This window comes from Diorhabda sublineata, chromosome 11 (assembly GCF_026230105.1).
Source record: "Diorhabda sublineata isolate icDioSubl1.1 chromosome 11, icDioSubl1.1, whole genome shotgun sequence".
Classification (NCBI taxonomy): Eukaryota; Metazoa; Arthropoda; class Insecta; order Coleoptera; family Chrysomelidae; genus Diorhabda; species Diorhabda sublineata.
Genome location: NC_079484.1, coordinates 3,849,460 through 3,866,455, shown reverse-complemented (window position 1 = coordinate 3,866,455; position 16,996 = coordinate 3,849,460). Strand labels below are relative to the sequence as shown.

The 16,996-nt window shown below is 33.2% G+C and overlaps 1 protein-coding gene across 1 annotated transcript in view; it reads right to left on the bottom strand.

Annotated features, from left to right (window-relative positions):
* The window catches only part of LOC130450325 (cuticle protein 7-like), a 38,754-nt gene extending 26,363 nt beyond the window's left edge, over window positions 1–12,391 (bottom strand). Inside the window, exons 1-3 of the mRNA XM_056788660.1 lie at window positions 12,336–12,391; window positions 9,676–9,783; window positions 8,765–9,101 (exon numbers count right to left, since the gene is read on the bottom strand). Of these exons, the coding sequence (XP_056644638.1) occupies window positions 8,765–9,101; window positions 9,676–9,783; window positions 12,336–12,350 (460 nt within the window). The 5' untranslated portion in view covers window positions 12,351–12,391. The remainder of the gene's footprint in view (window positions 1–8,764; window positions 9,102–9,675; window positions 9,784–12,335) is intronic.
* Window positions 12,392–16,996: the final 4,605 nt, after the last annotated feature.

Below are 16,996 nucleotides of genomic sequence, written 5' to 3'. Positions count from 1 at the left end.
ATTTATTTTATTTCGCATCCACATTATTGAAAGTGAATCTATCAGATATGAAATCTACTTGTTTTTATCTAATAGTTGTTATGAGATGATAAATATTATGAAATGCACTCTAGAAAATATTAAGTGTGGAAATATTGTACTCAATACTTCACATCACTTTGATAGACGTGATATTTTACAATGCAGATTTATTGGGTAACGCAAGTTGGCGGCAATTCTGCTACTAAGTAGATAAAAACTATTAGATTCTGTAACTCGGTTTAAAGATCGTTACAAAATTTCAAAGTACATAATTCAATATGAACAAATATTTTTGTAAAACTGTCATAAATGCTACAGTTTACAAATTGACGAGTTAATAATATTTTCATCTTAATAATTCAAATATCAATTATTGACTTCTTCCAATTTTGGTTTCGTCTTCTAGACAAACTAATCAGAAAACTTTGATTTATATTCAGTTTAGCTGATTCGAATCAAAATGGAAGCCAGGAGGTGAAAAGGTTGGTTTTTCAGTTAATATGAATTGTTTTTTATTATTTTATGGTATTCAAATGGCTGCATAGATATTTTTAGATCTGTTTCAGTGAAATTAATACAGCTTAAACCTAACCCAACTTTTAAGCAATGTACGAAATGTAATATATTTATTTTGTGCTTAAATTACGGGAAATTTTTCGACGTCAATTTCCAATGCAGCGTTTAAGTTCAGTAAACACGAGTGAGCACCTTTCAAGGTCGCAAAGTGATAACCTATATTCTCCATTGATGTCGATACATTTTTTCTTGCGTTTGAACCAATTGTCGCAGCATTTTTTCCTTTCCGATTGATGTACCTCCACAACATGTGATTTGAACGCATCAACTGTTTCTTCAGGTTTGGAAAAACGTTGACCTATTAATTTATTTGATCTACGAAATAAGAAGAAATCATTGGGTGTCAAACAAGGACTATATGGCGGATGACCCATCAATTCGATGTTGTGACCCTTCAAAAACTGTGATAGCTCGTGGTGAAGACTGATACGTCTGCTGCGATTGATTTTTTCGAACACTTCTGGCAAACAAATTCAGAATTGACAACTATACGTTGCTCTAATTGAATAGTGGCGGTATTTTTTGTGCTTAAATTACGGGAGATTTTTCGACGTCAATATCCAATGCAGCGTTTAAGTTCAGTAAACACGAGTTAGCACCTTTCAAGGTCGCAAAGTGATAACCTATATTCTCCATTGATGTCGATACATTTTTTCTTGCGTTTGAACCAATTGTCGCAGCATTTTTTCCTTTCCGATTGATGTACCTCCACAACATGTGATTTGAACGCATCAACTGTTTCTTCAGGTTTGGAAAAACGTTGACCTATTAATTTATTTGATCTGCGAAATAAGAAGAAATCATTGGGTGTCAAACAAGGACTATATGGCGGATGACCCATCAGTTCGATGTTGTGACCCTTCAAAAACTGTGATAGCTCGTGGTGAAGACTGATACATCTGCTGCGATTGATTTTTTCGAACACTTCTGGCAAACAAATTCAGAATTGACAACTATACGTTGCTCTAATTGAATAGTGGCGGTATTTTTTGTGCTTAAATTACGGGAGATTTTTCGACGTCAATATCCAATGCAGCGTTTAAGTTCAGTAAACACGAGTGAGCACCTTTCAAGGTCGCAAAGTGATAACCTATATTCTCCATTGATGTCGATACATTTTTTCTTGCGTTTGAACCAATTGTCGCAGCATTTTTTCCTTTCCGATTGATGTACCTCCACAACATGTGATTTGAACGCATCAACTGTTTCTTCAGGTTTGGAAAAACGTTGACCTATTAATTTATTTGATCTGCGAAATAAGAAGAAATCATTGGGTGTCAAACAAGGACTATATGGCGGATGACCCATCAATTCGATGTTGTGACCCTTCAAAAACTGTGATAGCTCGTGGTGAAGACTGATACGTCTGCTGCGATTGATTTTTTCGAACACTTCTGGCAAACAAATTCAGAATTGACAACTATACGTTGCTCTAATTGAATAGTGGCGGTATTTTTTGTGCTTAAATTACGGGAGATTTTTCGACGTCAATATCCAATGCAGCGTTTAAGTTCAGTAAACACGAGTTAGCACCTTTCAAGGTCGCAAAGTGATAACCTATATTCTCCATTGATGTCGATACATTTTTTCTTGCGTTTGAACCAATTGTCGCAGCATTTTTTCCTTTCCGATTGATGTACCTCCACAACATGTGATTTGAACGCATCAACTGTTTCTTCAGGTTTGGAAAAACGTTGACCTATTAATTTATTTGATCTGCGAAATAAGAAGAAATCATTGGGTGTCAAACAAGGACTATATGGCGGATGACCCATCAGTTCGATGTTGTGACCCTTCAAAAACTGTGATAGCTCGTGGTGAAGACTGATACATCTGCTGCGATTGATTTTTTCGAACACTTCTGGCAAACAAATTCAGAATTGACAACTATACGTTGCTCTAATTGAATAGTGGCGGTATTTTTTGTGCTTAAATTACGGGAGATTTTTCGACGTCAATATCCAATGCAGCGTTTAAGTTCAGTAAACACGAGTGAGCACCTTTCAAGGTCGCAAAGTGATAACCTATATTCTCCATTGATGTCGATACATTTTTTCTTGCGTTTGAACCAATTGTCGCAGCATTTTTTCCTTTCCGATTGATGTACCTCCACAACATGTGATTTGAACGCATCAACTGTTTCTTCAGGTTTGGAAAAACGTTGACCTATTAATTTATTTGATCTACGAAATAAGAAGAAATCATTGGGTGTCAAACAAGTACTATATATCGGATGACCCATCAATTCGATGTTGTGACCCTTCAAAAACTGTGATAGCTCGTGGTGAAGACTGATACGTCTGCTGCGATTGATTTTTTCGAACACTTCTGGCAAACAAATTCAGAATTGACAACTATACGTTGCTCTAATTGAATAGTGGCGGTATTTTTTGTGCTTAAATTACGGGAGATTTTTCGACGTCAATATCCAATGCAGCGTTTAAGTTCAGTAAACACGAGTGAGCACCTTTCAAGGTCGCAAAGTGATAACTTAGTGGTAGCTGAAAGGTAGAGGATAAACTTTGAGTGGAATTTAAGTGGAATCACTCCCTTTTCATCAGACGAGCAATGTCACCTTTCCGGGAGGAAATTTCACACTTCTCCAAGTAGCAACTCTTTAAGAGGACATTTTGAACTCAAATGGAAATAGTATGAAATGAATAACTGCGCAAATCACACAGAAACTTACGGCAAAACCATTTGTTGACCCCACGTCGGTTATTTTGAGATTTTTTTGTTTGCTCAATAGCCTATTTTGAAACTATGAGTTTATGTCAAAATTCAGTTGATTTTGATTCCTGTACCGTAAAAAAAAGACAACCTTTTGGTGAATAAAGTATATTGTGCAGTAACTTCGATAATTTTGGGTTTATTTCACGAAAATTGATGTGGTAGCAATAATGTCAGAGGTAACTACCTATTCAAATTGTCTTTAAACAACGTCCCGAATCTAGCATAGAAGCGTCTCTCGAAATAAGTCAAATTGTATGATTATAAATTGATTGAGGGTCACATCTTCGTTGATTCGCATTAATCAAGTGTGCAAATATGAAGTTTTCGCTTTGGTTTTGATGCTTTATTAACATATATTCAACGGAGAAGTAGTAAGACTAATTGATATCGTTTAAGAGCTCTTAGTTACACCAGACATTTCTAGGTTCTGTCAGCCATTTGCCAGTGAGATGCTTGAACTTTCGGTATCGCTACTAAAAAGCTTGGTTGAAATATATCATGAGAAATACATTGCAAAATCATGTGATAAGCTCCTTGTGTTTGCAAAATTGACTGACGTAGCAGTCGTGTTCACAAAAAACCTATTTGAGGAAACTACTACTACTTTTCCTCTTAGAATATCCTACCAAACGAATAAGCTAAAAGTTTTTTTTATTAATTCAAATTTTAAGACTAGTTTTTTTTCGTTACAATATATATATATATATATATATATATATATATATATAAAGTTAAATTTATTTGTTATTCACGCAATATAAAATAAAACGTCATCTTAAAACAATCAGTAGGCCTTAACGTTGGTTTATACTAAAACTTTTTGAGGTTATGTTCCTAAATAGCCTTTATATTCGAGCAATTACAGTGTGTGTGGAAGGTGGTTTTTTACAAGGAAAATACAATCGGTGGAGACGAAGTTGTAATATGTTAATCGGTCTATTACATTTTACGTCAAATATTTTTCATATTTCTTCACATAACTTAGGTTATTAGTTATTTATCATTAACGTATCCTCTCGGATTACCAAATTTCTATCTTATATTAATGTGACTGTGAAGAATCATAAATAAAGCTACTCAAATTCAAGAATCATTGTATTAATTAAGATCTACAGTACACGATCTTAATGGGGACTCATATCATAGATGATGGACACTTGGGTTCCATCAAGATATCAAATTACGTACTTTATTTGGTATCGATTTAACACTAACGAAAATAGATAATTATAACCTTTTATTCAATAGCTTTTTTCAGTATTTAAGAGCGGTCTGTAAACATATATATGTCTCAATATTCTGGTATTCGTTCGAGTATGATCGTCAAATTATTGAAACCACGTTTTACTACTTATTAATATTATTTACTAAATAGTTTATTTCAAAGTAGTTTTGATGTTTTAAGGCAAAGTGAATGGTCAATCATCATTGGTTAGCCCGAAGATTAAATACAACCTCCAATGGTTCGATTTATTTAAAATGGTGTGATCCAATTCTCAAGCTCTCTATTCCCTCTGCTGCCTACCAGAAGTATCAATCAAAAATAGTTTTTATCATTGATGCAGTGCAGATATAAAGCAAAAACTAACCAATCAGTAAATGTAATAAACTATTTTTTATATATTATTTAATTGAGGTCGAATACTACTTCTTGAAAATTGAAATTCAAAGCTACGAATTGTCTGAGGACAATGTTGCAAATTACAAAATGGTTTTACAAGGAGACAGCTCAAGTAGAACTTTTAGAAGAATCATAGATAGGAATTAGTTGAAATGATATGGCCAGTTAATATGCACAAAAAATTATCAACAAGAAAATGGAATGATAAACAACAAATCTCCGACAATAACAAAAATTTGAAATTGAAATTAGTATAAAAGTAGAAACCCTACTTTTTGAAAAAATTACAGTGCAAAAAAATAAATAATTCAAAAGATTGAACTGAGTAATTGAAAATTCACATACAATCGCTGAAAATCGTGCACGGATTCCGAGGAAGAAATTTTATTGTATATTAAGATATTTTTTGTTCACATTGTATCGTAAAAAACTGTAGATTATTCCACGTTTTGTAGTCAATTATTAAAATTTATGTATTTTTAAATATCAAGGCCTCCCAATGAGTAAAACTAATCCCAATATTCTAAAAATTCATTATGGTAAACTAGTTTGACTAGGAAGAAACTATTTAAAAAGTAGGTTAGCGTTTTGGACCCATTGCATCTTAATTTTATAAAGAAGTTTTTCAATTAAAATGAATTTATTGGTTGGCGTGGCTGATTCTATTAACATAATCATCTTAAAAAAATTGTTTATTCGCTTCCTGATTATAATATTCTAAGTTTCTTCAATCCAGATAATTGGAAATGTCTGTTTAGAAGTCGTAATCAAAAAGAATTGCAATCTTTCAACGGTATACTTGGTGTTATGGCAACATCGAAGATAAGGGTATATACTAGACTAGCTTTTTTTATCTACCACCAGAAACAGCATTTTTTATATGATTTCAGTGGTAAAGAGATGTTAACAGAATAAAGTTATTGTTCAAAAACAATCAAAATGTGAATCACTTGGTTTTCAGACAGAATTTGGTTTACTCCACTAGTTTTTTTGTTTTTCGATGCAACGTTTAGTTGAGTCGTCTTTTCATTTAATATAGATACAAAAATGAACGATGAATTTCTTCTCAAGTGTCATGCAAGGCAAGAAATGTAAAATTTTAGAGCTTACAACCTCTGTGGGTCCTTTCAGCACGGTTTTTAACCTTTAACTAGCCACTTTCCGAATTAATTTCGAAGCATTACCTAATGTTTAAAATAGTACTCCAGTTGGGGATTAAATTTTATCATACTATTCATAGTTTTACTCTATTTCCTTCTATTTTAGATGTCTCTCATTCTTTGTTAAGTTTAAAGTTGATATAATTGATGAAGATGCCTGATATATACCTAGAGACCTAATTAAGTCTCTTCATCTTAGTTTAGAAAACGAACCGAAACCGACGTCAAGTTTGCCCAACTTTCCAAAATTTATTTCCAAGCAAATAATAATTTTGTTAGGTTCTTAATAATTTTCTTTGCTTAAAATGTCTATAGACAAATAACAAATCGGCGACACTATTTTAAACTTAGAAATCTTATTGATTAATATTTTTCTGTTCTTTCTAATATTATAATTATTACAATTTATGATTAGTTATTTGAATATTTTAAAGTCAAACTCTACTTTCTATTAACCTCTCATTGCAATAACGCTTAGAGTTCAAAATATGAGGATGATTAACTTGGTAATAGGTTATAAAACAGATATTATGTAGAATAAATACCGTGAGATAAGAAGTCTTTTCAATTCCTAAATTTATTTGAATTATATGCAGCGTGAGAAGTTTTTACATAATTCTTCTAAACAAATTAAATTCATTGAATTTTTATTACACAAAGGCATCAGGTTATTATTTTATATCCAATAAATTGACCTACAATCTCAAACCAAATTTTTATTTTAGTTTTATTTGATTTTTAAGATTTGTGGTAAGCAATCCGAATTCAGAATTGCTTGTATAAAAATATTAAACGGTATTTCAACGGTTTAAACAGCTTGGTTGATTCTAATATTGCTAAAAAGAAAATTGAACATCAAAGAGTTGACTAGAAACCTGCTGAACACAGACGGATACTATGAATTATCTTAATGTGAACCAAAATGTCATTTCAAAGATGTTTAATCGATTCCAGGAAACAAAAACTAATGCAAAAAGATGACCTAACCTAACCAACCGCCTTTGATGATCGTTACTTGAGATTTGAGGCTCCTAATACATGCAGAATTCTGGAAAGAAGACTTGTATCGATATTAATATAAGGAGAAGAATCCGTGATGTTAATTTAATATGTGGTTAACTTTTAATGAAAGTACCATTGAGACTGACGCTTAGGTACCAAAGATTAACTTGGACATTTGAGCACCAAACTGATATAATGAATAGCGAGAACAAATATGGATAAATCCATTGACGATCTTGTAGCAGCCGCTTGGTTAAGAAATCACGCCTGTCGAGGATACTTATGTTGTGGACAGAAAATGATTGTATTAGATGACAGAACAGATATGAAGGAATCAAGCAGTGGCCAACATACTGCCACAATAACATGCTGCTACAGGTCCCCAGCTTATATTTATTGATTATAATGTGAGACCAAATCGAGCTCCGATAGTTTTAGAAGACGAAAATCAAATTTTTTATCATCTACTCAAATCACCTGATGTTAATCCCATGCTTGTGATCAGTTACCAAAAGTCACTGACTACCAAAAACTATACAAAAACTTCTTAAGTTATTGGAAGATTTCTAATTGAATTCCTCCATAAATTGTATAATTGTATATTGACACTATTACATTATGAATGCTTCAAATTATAATTCTTGAAGTACATTAAATATCAAAGTTTTTATAATTTTTCCAATAATAATAAAAATATTGATACTTGACGCTATTCTACAACAGAGGTCGCTACAAGTCAAGCAACAACTTTGCATGAAGAGAAAAAAATGCAAAGACAAAATGAATTTATTGTTAAAAAATTACAAAAAGGATTCTAAAAAGGGTGACTGAAGTGTTCAAATTGATCACTGCATTGCATTGCATGAAGAGTTTCAAATTTTTCTTCAATTCAAGTTTAGAGGAGAGTCGGGAATGATACGTGGACCTTTCACTGGACACGAGGTCCTTGAGAAGACCCAACTGGAAGAAGTCACTCAACTAATCCCCGTCTACCTATCTCTCAAGCTCTATCCTGCTTGAAATGATGCATGTTCGCGAGTGTTGGATCGTTGTCCATTTGCTCACACAAATCTTCGAGCATTTCTAGATAATTTTGACTCGTCAAAAAAATACGAAACCACGAGATCTCTCGCTTGGATACCTGCCCCTACACACTCACACACACACCAGGCATGTTTAATTCTTCTTCGATGAAGACGTGAGGATTCTCTACGTTCCGTACCATTCAGCTTGAATGTCCTACTACAAAATGGATTGCGGATCATTCTAACTGTATCCGAGGTACTACTGGCAAAATGCTCGTAAAGTGCATGGAGGAGACTCGATAGCTTCGTTTCAATCATTTTCGACAGCATCAACTGACTTATACCGATCTCTGTATTAATTTTTATATTTCATCTAGTAGACAAAACACTGATTAACTTTCAACGATTTTTGTTAGTTAATTATGTGATTTATCTTTCTCTTTTTGTTTCTTCTCAAATAATGCATTTGTTTTGTTTTATTTTATATTAAATTCAATCAAATTCAATCCCTCCCATCTTTTTATTTTAAACAGGTACATATCTAGTGAAGAATCTAGATCTTACTACTTTTTATATGATAAAATCATGTATCTTATCGGCATCTAGGGAATTATACGTAAACTCACCTATCGCTGACGTGTATTTGTATACAGGTTCCGCTACGAGTTTCTGGTAAACCGGCCTCACGAACGGTACCGTTACTTCTTTGATGTAAGTTGGAATAACTTTTTTCACGGCGATTGGTTCCGGTACTACATGGACAGATGGCCCACTCTTCGAAACAACGGCATTGAATCCGTTTACAGGATCCGCTACATAATCTACAGTTCGAACGGAACCGTCGGGTTCTACCAGTGAATATTGACCTTTGACGACGTCTCCGTCGCGAACTTCTTTTTGACTCTTCACGTCGCCGGTGGATGGATCGTGCACACCATATTTGAAAGCGTACTTTGGATGCGACTGAAAATTTTATATTGGGTATATACATAAAGATTTTTGTTATGAGAGCTTCTTTCACCCTTGACGAAAATTAAAAATTGAAAAATTTGACATTCCTACTAAATAATTCTGTTATATACAATCTACATGATGAGAATTTGAGTTTGAAACTGATAATAAACTAATGTTATATCAATTATAATCCATCTAATGTTTTGTTTGACGAGATTAGTTAAAGTTATCACGAATTAAAGTCTTTTTGTCGGTTTATATCTGATTAAATACCAGATTTAGCACTGAGTAATTCCTGAATGTGTTTCAAGAATAGTTTTGCACCCTTCTAATATTAAAAAGGCAACGAAAGAACCAAAAAAAGCCATTTCAAAAGAAGATTTCCAGAAATGTAATAAGTAATAACATTAACCTAGAGCTTTAATTTGAAAATGATTAATTCAAAATTTTTGATTATATTTTACGTTTATTTGTAAATATATTGATCGAAAATGTTTCACTTAGAATTACTGTGAATTACCAACATAGAACTTACACCACTGAAGAAATAAACTGAAAAGACAATTATATAGTTATTACTCACATAGTAATCATCTTTTCTTGTATATCCACCGTATCCATCGTCTGGATATTCAGTTATCGCACCTCCAAAAACTTCAGTTGTTGCCATACATAACGTAGAGATAATTAACTAAAAATATATTTAAAAAAATTGTTAAAAAGTGAAGCTTCCATGTTGTCACACGCTGACTACGTTGACCACGCTCAATGACAACATCAAAATCATAAATCGAAATGGTTATGGAAAGGGAGGCATACAACCTGAATCACTGATAGAGTGATCAAATAAGAAGAGTTAAATAACAACTGCTGATAACAAAAAAATGGAACGATTTGGTGGTTTCCGGATTCCAAATAAGTTACAAGAGATTCCAGTTTGTTTCATGACAAGTTTGATGTTTTCGTTATCACCTAGTTGTTGTAAAATGTGCTGTCATTATTGTAATGAAAGTCACAGCAAAATTCTTTTCGATTCCTTCCTGAAAATGGGATGGTAGTTGCTGTTACCACACGAGTAACAAAGGTATCTGCTGCCTTTCAGTTGAAGACGAATGGGCCATCTACCCGAGCAGAAATTGATATTTAGGGGGTTACTACACTCCCCCACGAAAGCTTTGTGCTTCGTCGGTGCAAGGACGGGGAGTTCCAAGTAACTCTGATCGAGGATATTTTGGTTTCCTGTACCGGCTTTATTCTTTGTCAACTGGATAGAGTCCTTTAAGTAGAAACTGCACCTAGGACTAAAGTGGGATTCGAGAAGGTCAAAATGAAGCAATGACAACAATTATATTAAGTAAAAGACAAGTAATTAGATGACAATCGGATACATTCTTTAGATTAAAGTCTACAATTGCTGCTTGAAGTATAAAAAACGAAGACATTGCTGTATCAACCTCTAGCACATCACTAGGTTAGTTTGTAGATTCTTTAGAAATCGTTGCTTATCTAGATTCTTCCGATTTGACGTTACCAGTAATGACAATATGTAAAGAGACCCAGAGCAAAGTTATATTTAGACCTACAGCCAAAGCGCTCGTGTATGTGGAAACTGTCGATGCTTCGTAGGGAATCTTAGCTAGAGATGGCGGTAGTTGCTTGAAAAATACCATTTTATTAGAAGGTACCATACAGCTAATGTTTTAAGTTTGAAGGCGTTGCTTGGTATTTATTTGGCAGCCATAAATAGTGAACGTTTTCTGTAAATTTATAAACATTGATCGTCGACTGGAAATGCGTGAGCTAGCAGACATGGTATAGGCATTTCAAAAAGTGCGGGATATTGCACTTTAACTGAAAACTTCGACATAAGAAAGCTGTGCGCAAGATGGGTACCGCGTTTGCTCCCAATGGAAGAAAACAGCGTCGTAAAGATGTTTCCATCGAGTGCTGGCAATGTTTCATAGCCATGGATGAAACGTGGGTCCACCATTTCACACCCAAACAATGGACTGAAAAGGAAGAAGCGGCTCCAAAGAAGACAAAGACCGTTCCATATGCAGGCAAAGTCATAGCGTTGGTTTTTTGAGATGCGCGTGAGATAATTTTTTTTTACTATCCTAAGAGTATTATGCGAACTCTTTGCAAAATTTGAGCAAAGAAGTCAAGCAAAAACGGCCGCATTTGGATTAGAAGAAAGTATTGATTCATCAAGATAATGCACCAGCTGACACATCCGTTATTGCAATGACCAAAATTAATGTATTAAAGTTTGAATTGCTACCTCCTCCACCCTAATCGCCAGATTTTCCAACAATGAAAGGTGATCAGCAGTTATTTGATATTCTGCTTGACGATTGTTATTATAAAAAGGGTATTTAACTTATTGAACATCGCTGTGACAAGTGTATGGAACTAAAAGTAGATTATATTGAGTTTTTTCTTAGGTGCTGGTCTCCCATTTGCAGAATTCAGTTAAGGATGTTTTAATGTTCACGTTCTTTTTGTATATTATTCTATGAATTGAAAGGATATGCGGATATTTTCTAGAATCTACCAAAAGTATCTACCTATTGTCCTCTTAATCACGTGAAAGGTTTATCAGCTTGGCAGCATAAAGTATCTGCTCGGATTACGCAAAATTTGCATTCTATATAGAGTTTATAAAGTATATAATGCAATTTTTTGATAAAATATGTGATATTTTTTTTAATTTTGGTAGAATACCATATCCTATTGCAAATTGTTTCGATTGAAAGTTGTAAATAAAGAGAATATCGAAAATTTCAGTATATTTCTAAGAAAAACCAAGATTATGCGGAAAACCAGTATTTTCTACTACTTGTTTTTGAAAAAATTCAATTCACGCACCTCCACTCAAATATTAAATCAAAAAATTAAAAAATTTTATCTCAAATAATCTCAGGTATTTAGTTATAATATCAGTTTTTGAGTTATCATCCGAATAAAGTTAGAATTAATTTCATACGAAATCATATCAACTATTTGAGCGGAGGTGCCACATTTACAATTTTCTCAATCAATCAAAAAACACTCGAATACATTTTTTCTTCCCAGTTTTTTTTTCAATTATATTTTTTTCAATAATTAATTTATAGCATTGCCTACTTTCCACCTTAAACTTTATGATGGCATCGCTTGGTGGACTAAAAAAAAATTAACCAACCAAATTGTCATCCGAAGCCGTAACTAAATTAATTAAATAATTGAAGAACTTATTGTTACCTTGGTGTACAACATGTCAAATCACGAAATAAAAAACTACGCACTTACACTTTACTAAAATAATTTTCCCCGCGCTGTTTTCTTATATACTCCTCCTAGTTTCTGCGAATAATTTGTCTCCCACTTCCATTTAAACATTAGTAACCCTACTCGCCCCTCCTTAATGGCTGCCGAAAATTTCCCTGAGATTGGGCCAAAGTTAAAAATCAAATTTTTAAGATTTCTACGATATGAAAAACGACGCGTTCTATTGCTCAATTAACATGAAGCAATTAGTTTAAAACTAGGCTCTCAATGATCTTTTGTTCCGCAATATTCCTCAAGCAAAATACGAGGAGAAGTGAAATGTTTCTTGTCTATGCACGTCCCAAAACACTTCTACGTCACTATTATACTATTTGTGGAGTAGAGGTTTGAATCGAACGCGTTTTTTTCTCGTACCGACAATCAGGAGCAACGAATAAATCTCAAATTTCGTGTTAAATTGAAAAAACTCCGACCTAGTGCTATAAATTCTCTATATCGCGCGCGTGTTTTTGAGTGGTGTAAGCGCTTTAGTAACGGCCGAGAGAGCACTGAAGATGACCAGCGTCCAGGTCGCCCTGTGACTGTTTCAACTCCGAAAACAGTGACCAAAAGCAACCAAATTGTGCGTGCAGATCGTCGAATGAGCATCCGGATGACTGCCGAGGCTGTAAACACCGATAAAGAAGCGGTTAGAAACATTTTACACGAGGAATTACACATGACAAAATTCTGTGCGAAGTTGGTGCCAAAAAATCTGACTCCTGACCAAAAGCTCTTGCGTCAACGGGTCTGCTCAGATTTCTTTGAAAGATTAGAAATAGATCAGTTTTAAAAGGGACCCGATTTGAGTCGATGAAAGCGGTAAAACAAAAAACGGCAGAGCTCCTAAAGGCACTCACCAAAGAAGACTTCCAGCACTGCTTCGATCAATGGAAAAAAACTTTTATAATAAAATCCTTTCTCGTAACCAGTTTCGTTATTTAATAACCAGACCTCGTGTAGACAGTTTTTTAAGAAGGGAGGTTTGTTGGAGTAGGCCCTGATATAGGAATAGCTCCTCTGTAGTGCTAGGGTCGTGGTGGTTGCGTGGAGTTGTGTTTGCCCAACTATTTTGGCCAGAAAAAAGTGATAATGAAGCTTGTAAGCACCAAAAACGGCTCTTTTCGGCTTGGTTTTATTGAGGAATTTTATTTATTTTTTCATTTTATTTTTGATTATTAAAGAAATTGGTTTTTTTAAAATTCTGGCAGGTACAGCGGCGGCCGCATTATTCCCTATCGTCGGAGAACCGGTTCACCAGGTTGCAGGGAAACCACAGAAAATCTGCAACATCGACTGGTTGGATGAATTTGGCTAAAATTAGACAGACAAATAGTCTTTAAACAGATGGGAACAGAATGGGAAAACCCATTCGAGAATCATCTACAGCATCTTCTCTATTGAAAACTCAATCAAATACACGTGCTCCTCACGATACACTTTCACTGCAATGAACGTCTTTTAATCAATTATAAATTAGAACTGTGTTTTTATCAATGACATTTCACTAAAATTCGTTGCTTTAATTCACTTTTTTGGGCGAATAAACAAAACAATTTTGATGACAAAAGTAGACCACAGCTATACTGATTTATCTGTGTAGTCAAATGTACTGAATTCGTAAGTTTCAGAGCTACAGTTGTTGGTGTATCATTGTCAGTATCATTTGATAACTTTATTACAAATTATTTGTAGAAATAACTGATTTTTTGTATTGTTTTAAAGCTTTTAAAGATTTTCAAAATAATCTAGTAATAGAAACATTATATAGATTATTTGAGTTATGGTTTCGATTAGAAATTTTATGTAAATGTAAATATACTCTATATGTAAATAAGAAAGTTATAAAATTGATATCGAAACGATGGAATAGACATTTTCAACGTGAGTTATATTTAGAATTTATGATAATTCATCGCATGCTACAACCTCAATGTTAAATTTCCATAATAATTGAACAAATATGGATTTAATATGTTTATTATTTATATTGATCTATGAAGCGCTATGGAAGTTAATTAAAGTGTTATGTAAGGTTCTATGAACAATGCTATTTAGTAAATGTTCTCATGAAACTGGAGGATAAAAAATAATGTTATAAAACCGCAATGATATTATCACCATTTTGCCGTTTTTATATATAATTGATATTAATTGTTCACATGAATATTTCTCTTCAAATACATAATGCTACAAAAATTACCCATGAATTCATAATAAGTTACTTGAAATTATTAAATTTATTATAAATCAATTTTCACTTCCAAAATCTCCAATTACTTTTTGGCTCTACTTTGTTGATGATTTTAAGTAAATTATAAATACGTCTGAACGCTTAAAACATAGTCTATTACTTAATAAGTCGTGTGACTGACACACAGATGGCGCTGCAATTGTCAAATCTATATGACGTTTATGAAGAACGAACTTGTCAAAAGACTTTGTGTGAATTTTCATGACATTTCGATTAGTCAGAAAAAAGTGACAGCTCCGTTTGTTATTTTCAAAACAATTTCGTATTAATTTATCATAGTTTCTTGATAAATAAAATACTGTATAAGCTCAGAAATGACTATCCATGGAAAAGAACTATTTGTTATTGTTTTGCTGAATTTCAACGTGGTCCTACAGACACCGATGATGGTGAACGTTCTGGTCGTCCAATTGAGGTGGTTACTCCAGAAAATATCAAAATAGTCCATAATTTGGTTATACCTAACAGTAAATTGAAATTGCGTGAGATAGCTGATGCCGTAAAGATATCAGAAGGCAGTGTGTTTACAATTATACATGTACATTTGACCATAATAAAGTGGGTGTCACTTTTACTCACAATTGATCAAAAATAACGACGATGATTCAGGCCATGTGCAATAAATCAGATTTTTTGCTAATAATAGATGAAACATGGATCCGGAATCGAAACGGTAAGGTTACGGCTTCAGTATTTTGGGAATATTATTCATCGGCAGTCTCCAAAAGGGAGTGACAATCAATAGCGTTTCAGCAAAACAAGTACAAACCAGATCTGCTTCCCAGTTACTACTAGTTATATAACCTTTTCCCAGATCATCCCTCGTATATATTGATTCATATCAGTCAGGTTGTTTTTTTTTTGTGGAATAACCGAACAAAAAGAATAATTATCTAACAGTACATGAAAATATTTTTAAAACAATAGTATGCATCGAGATAAATACACAACACTTCATCTCAGTTGATGCGATCCATCATAATTATAATAATAAGGATAATTAACAATTACATGCTTCGTAGAATTCATTTCCTTCATTAGAATATCGACTTGTAATATGTTAATTAGCGGTATCAACCTGAAATTAATTAGATATATAACTGAATATCGGTATTTTTGTTTTTGATACCTTCTATTTCTGACACCCTTTAACTATCTAAGCCTAATATGCGAATACCTGTATAAAATAATAAAAGAAAACTCATACTATCTTTTGATTCGAGTTTTGAACGTATAATTATCTTAAAAACTTGATATTTTTGGTCAAATATTTAATAGTTTTATTACAAAATCATTCTCTGATATATTTCTCTTATCAGCGTTATTGTAGTAAATTCTACAATTCAAACTAACATCAAACTCAAATTTCAGTTTATTATAACAATTATTGAAGTACCTAAAATTTGATTTGATTATAATTTAATACAATAGAGCTATTATGAATGCAAAGACTAAGTGAATGCGTGAACAAAAAGTAACACACAAATAATTTGTCTAATTATTTATTACAAAGACTCTTAGTTTTGTTAGATTGTTTGTTTTATGCCGAGCTTACACTTAAATAAATATTTCAATCACTACGTTTTCTCAAATAATAATTTTTTTACAGGAAATAATAGAGACAATACTTACTATAACATCTAATCATTTATTTGGAACTTGACTCTCCAAATGTGTTATTGGTCTTTATCAAAATATAACCCGACATTGACAGATAGATACTCACAAAAGTATGGGAATGCCATCTGTTTTAACCCAACAGAAATTTTCTTTCGTTCGCACAATCAATTTGTTTATAAACTCCATCTTCAAAAATGAAATACGTTGAAGTATTGTCAGTTCTTCACCTTAACAGATCTCTCTTGAGGCATGTACCATGTGGATCTAATCGTCCTCAATGGAGACCAACGGATTGCTGCAATTTCTTTTTTGAGTCTCCTTATCACTTCTTACATATTTTGAGCTTTTCAGCCCCATCGTTTATCTACAAGCGCAAAATCATCATTTGTTACTAAACATAATTGAATTTCATTCCAACATGCGAAGACCACACGTAAGAATTGACCATATGGACGAATAATATTTTATCCAGCGATAAACAAATGAAATTGCCATTTTAGGTCCCACAACTCTCGACCATTAGTTGAAAATATGTCACTTGAAATCTCAAGCTTTCCAATCTGTAATCTTTCGAAGACATCCATATCCAAGGTGACGTTGTTCATTTGGGCCTTAATATTATTTTAGTTTAATTAATTGGAAAAAATGTTGAAGAGAAGAAACTGTGACAAAACAAAAGACTAATTTGAACAACATCAGTATATTTCTGTTCTTATCTGCT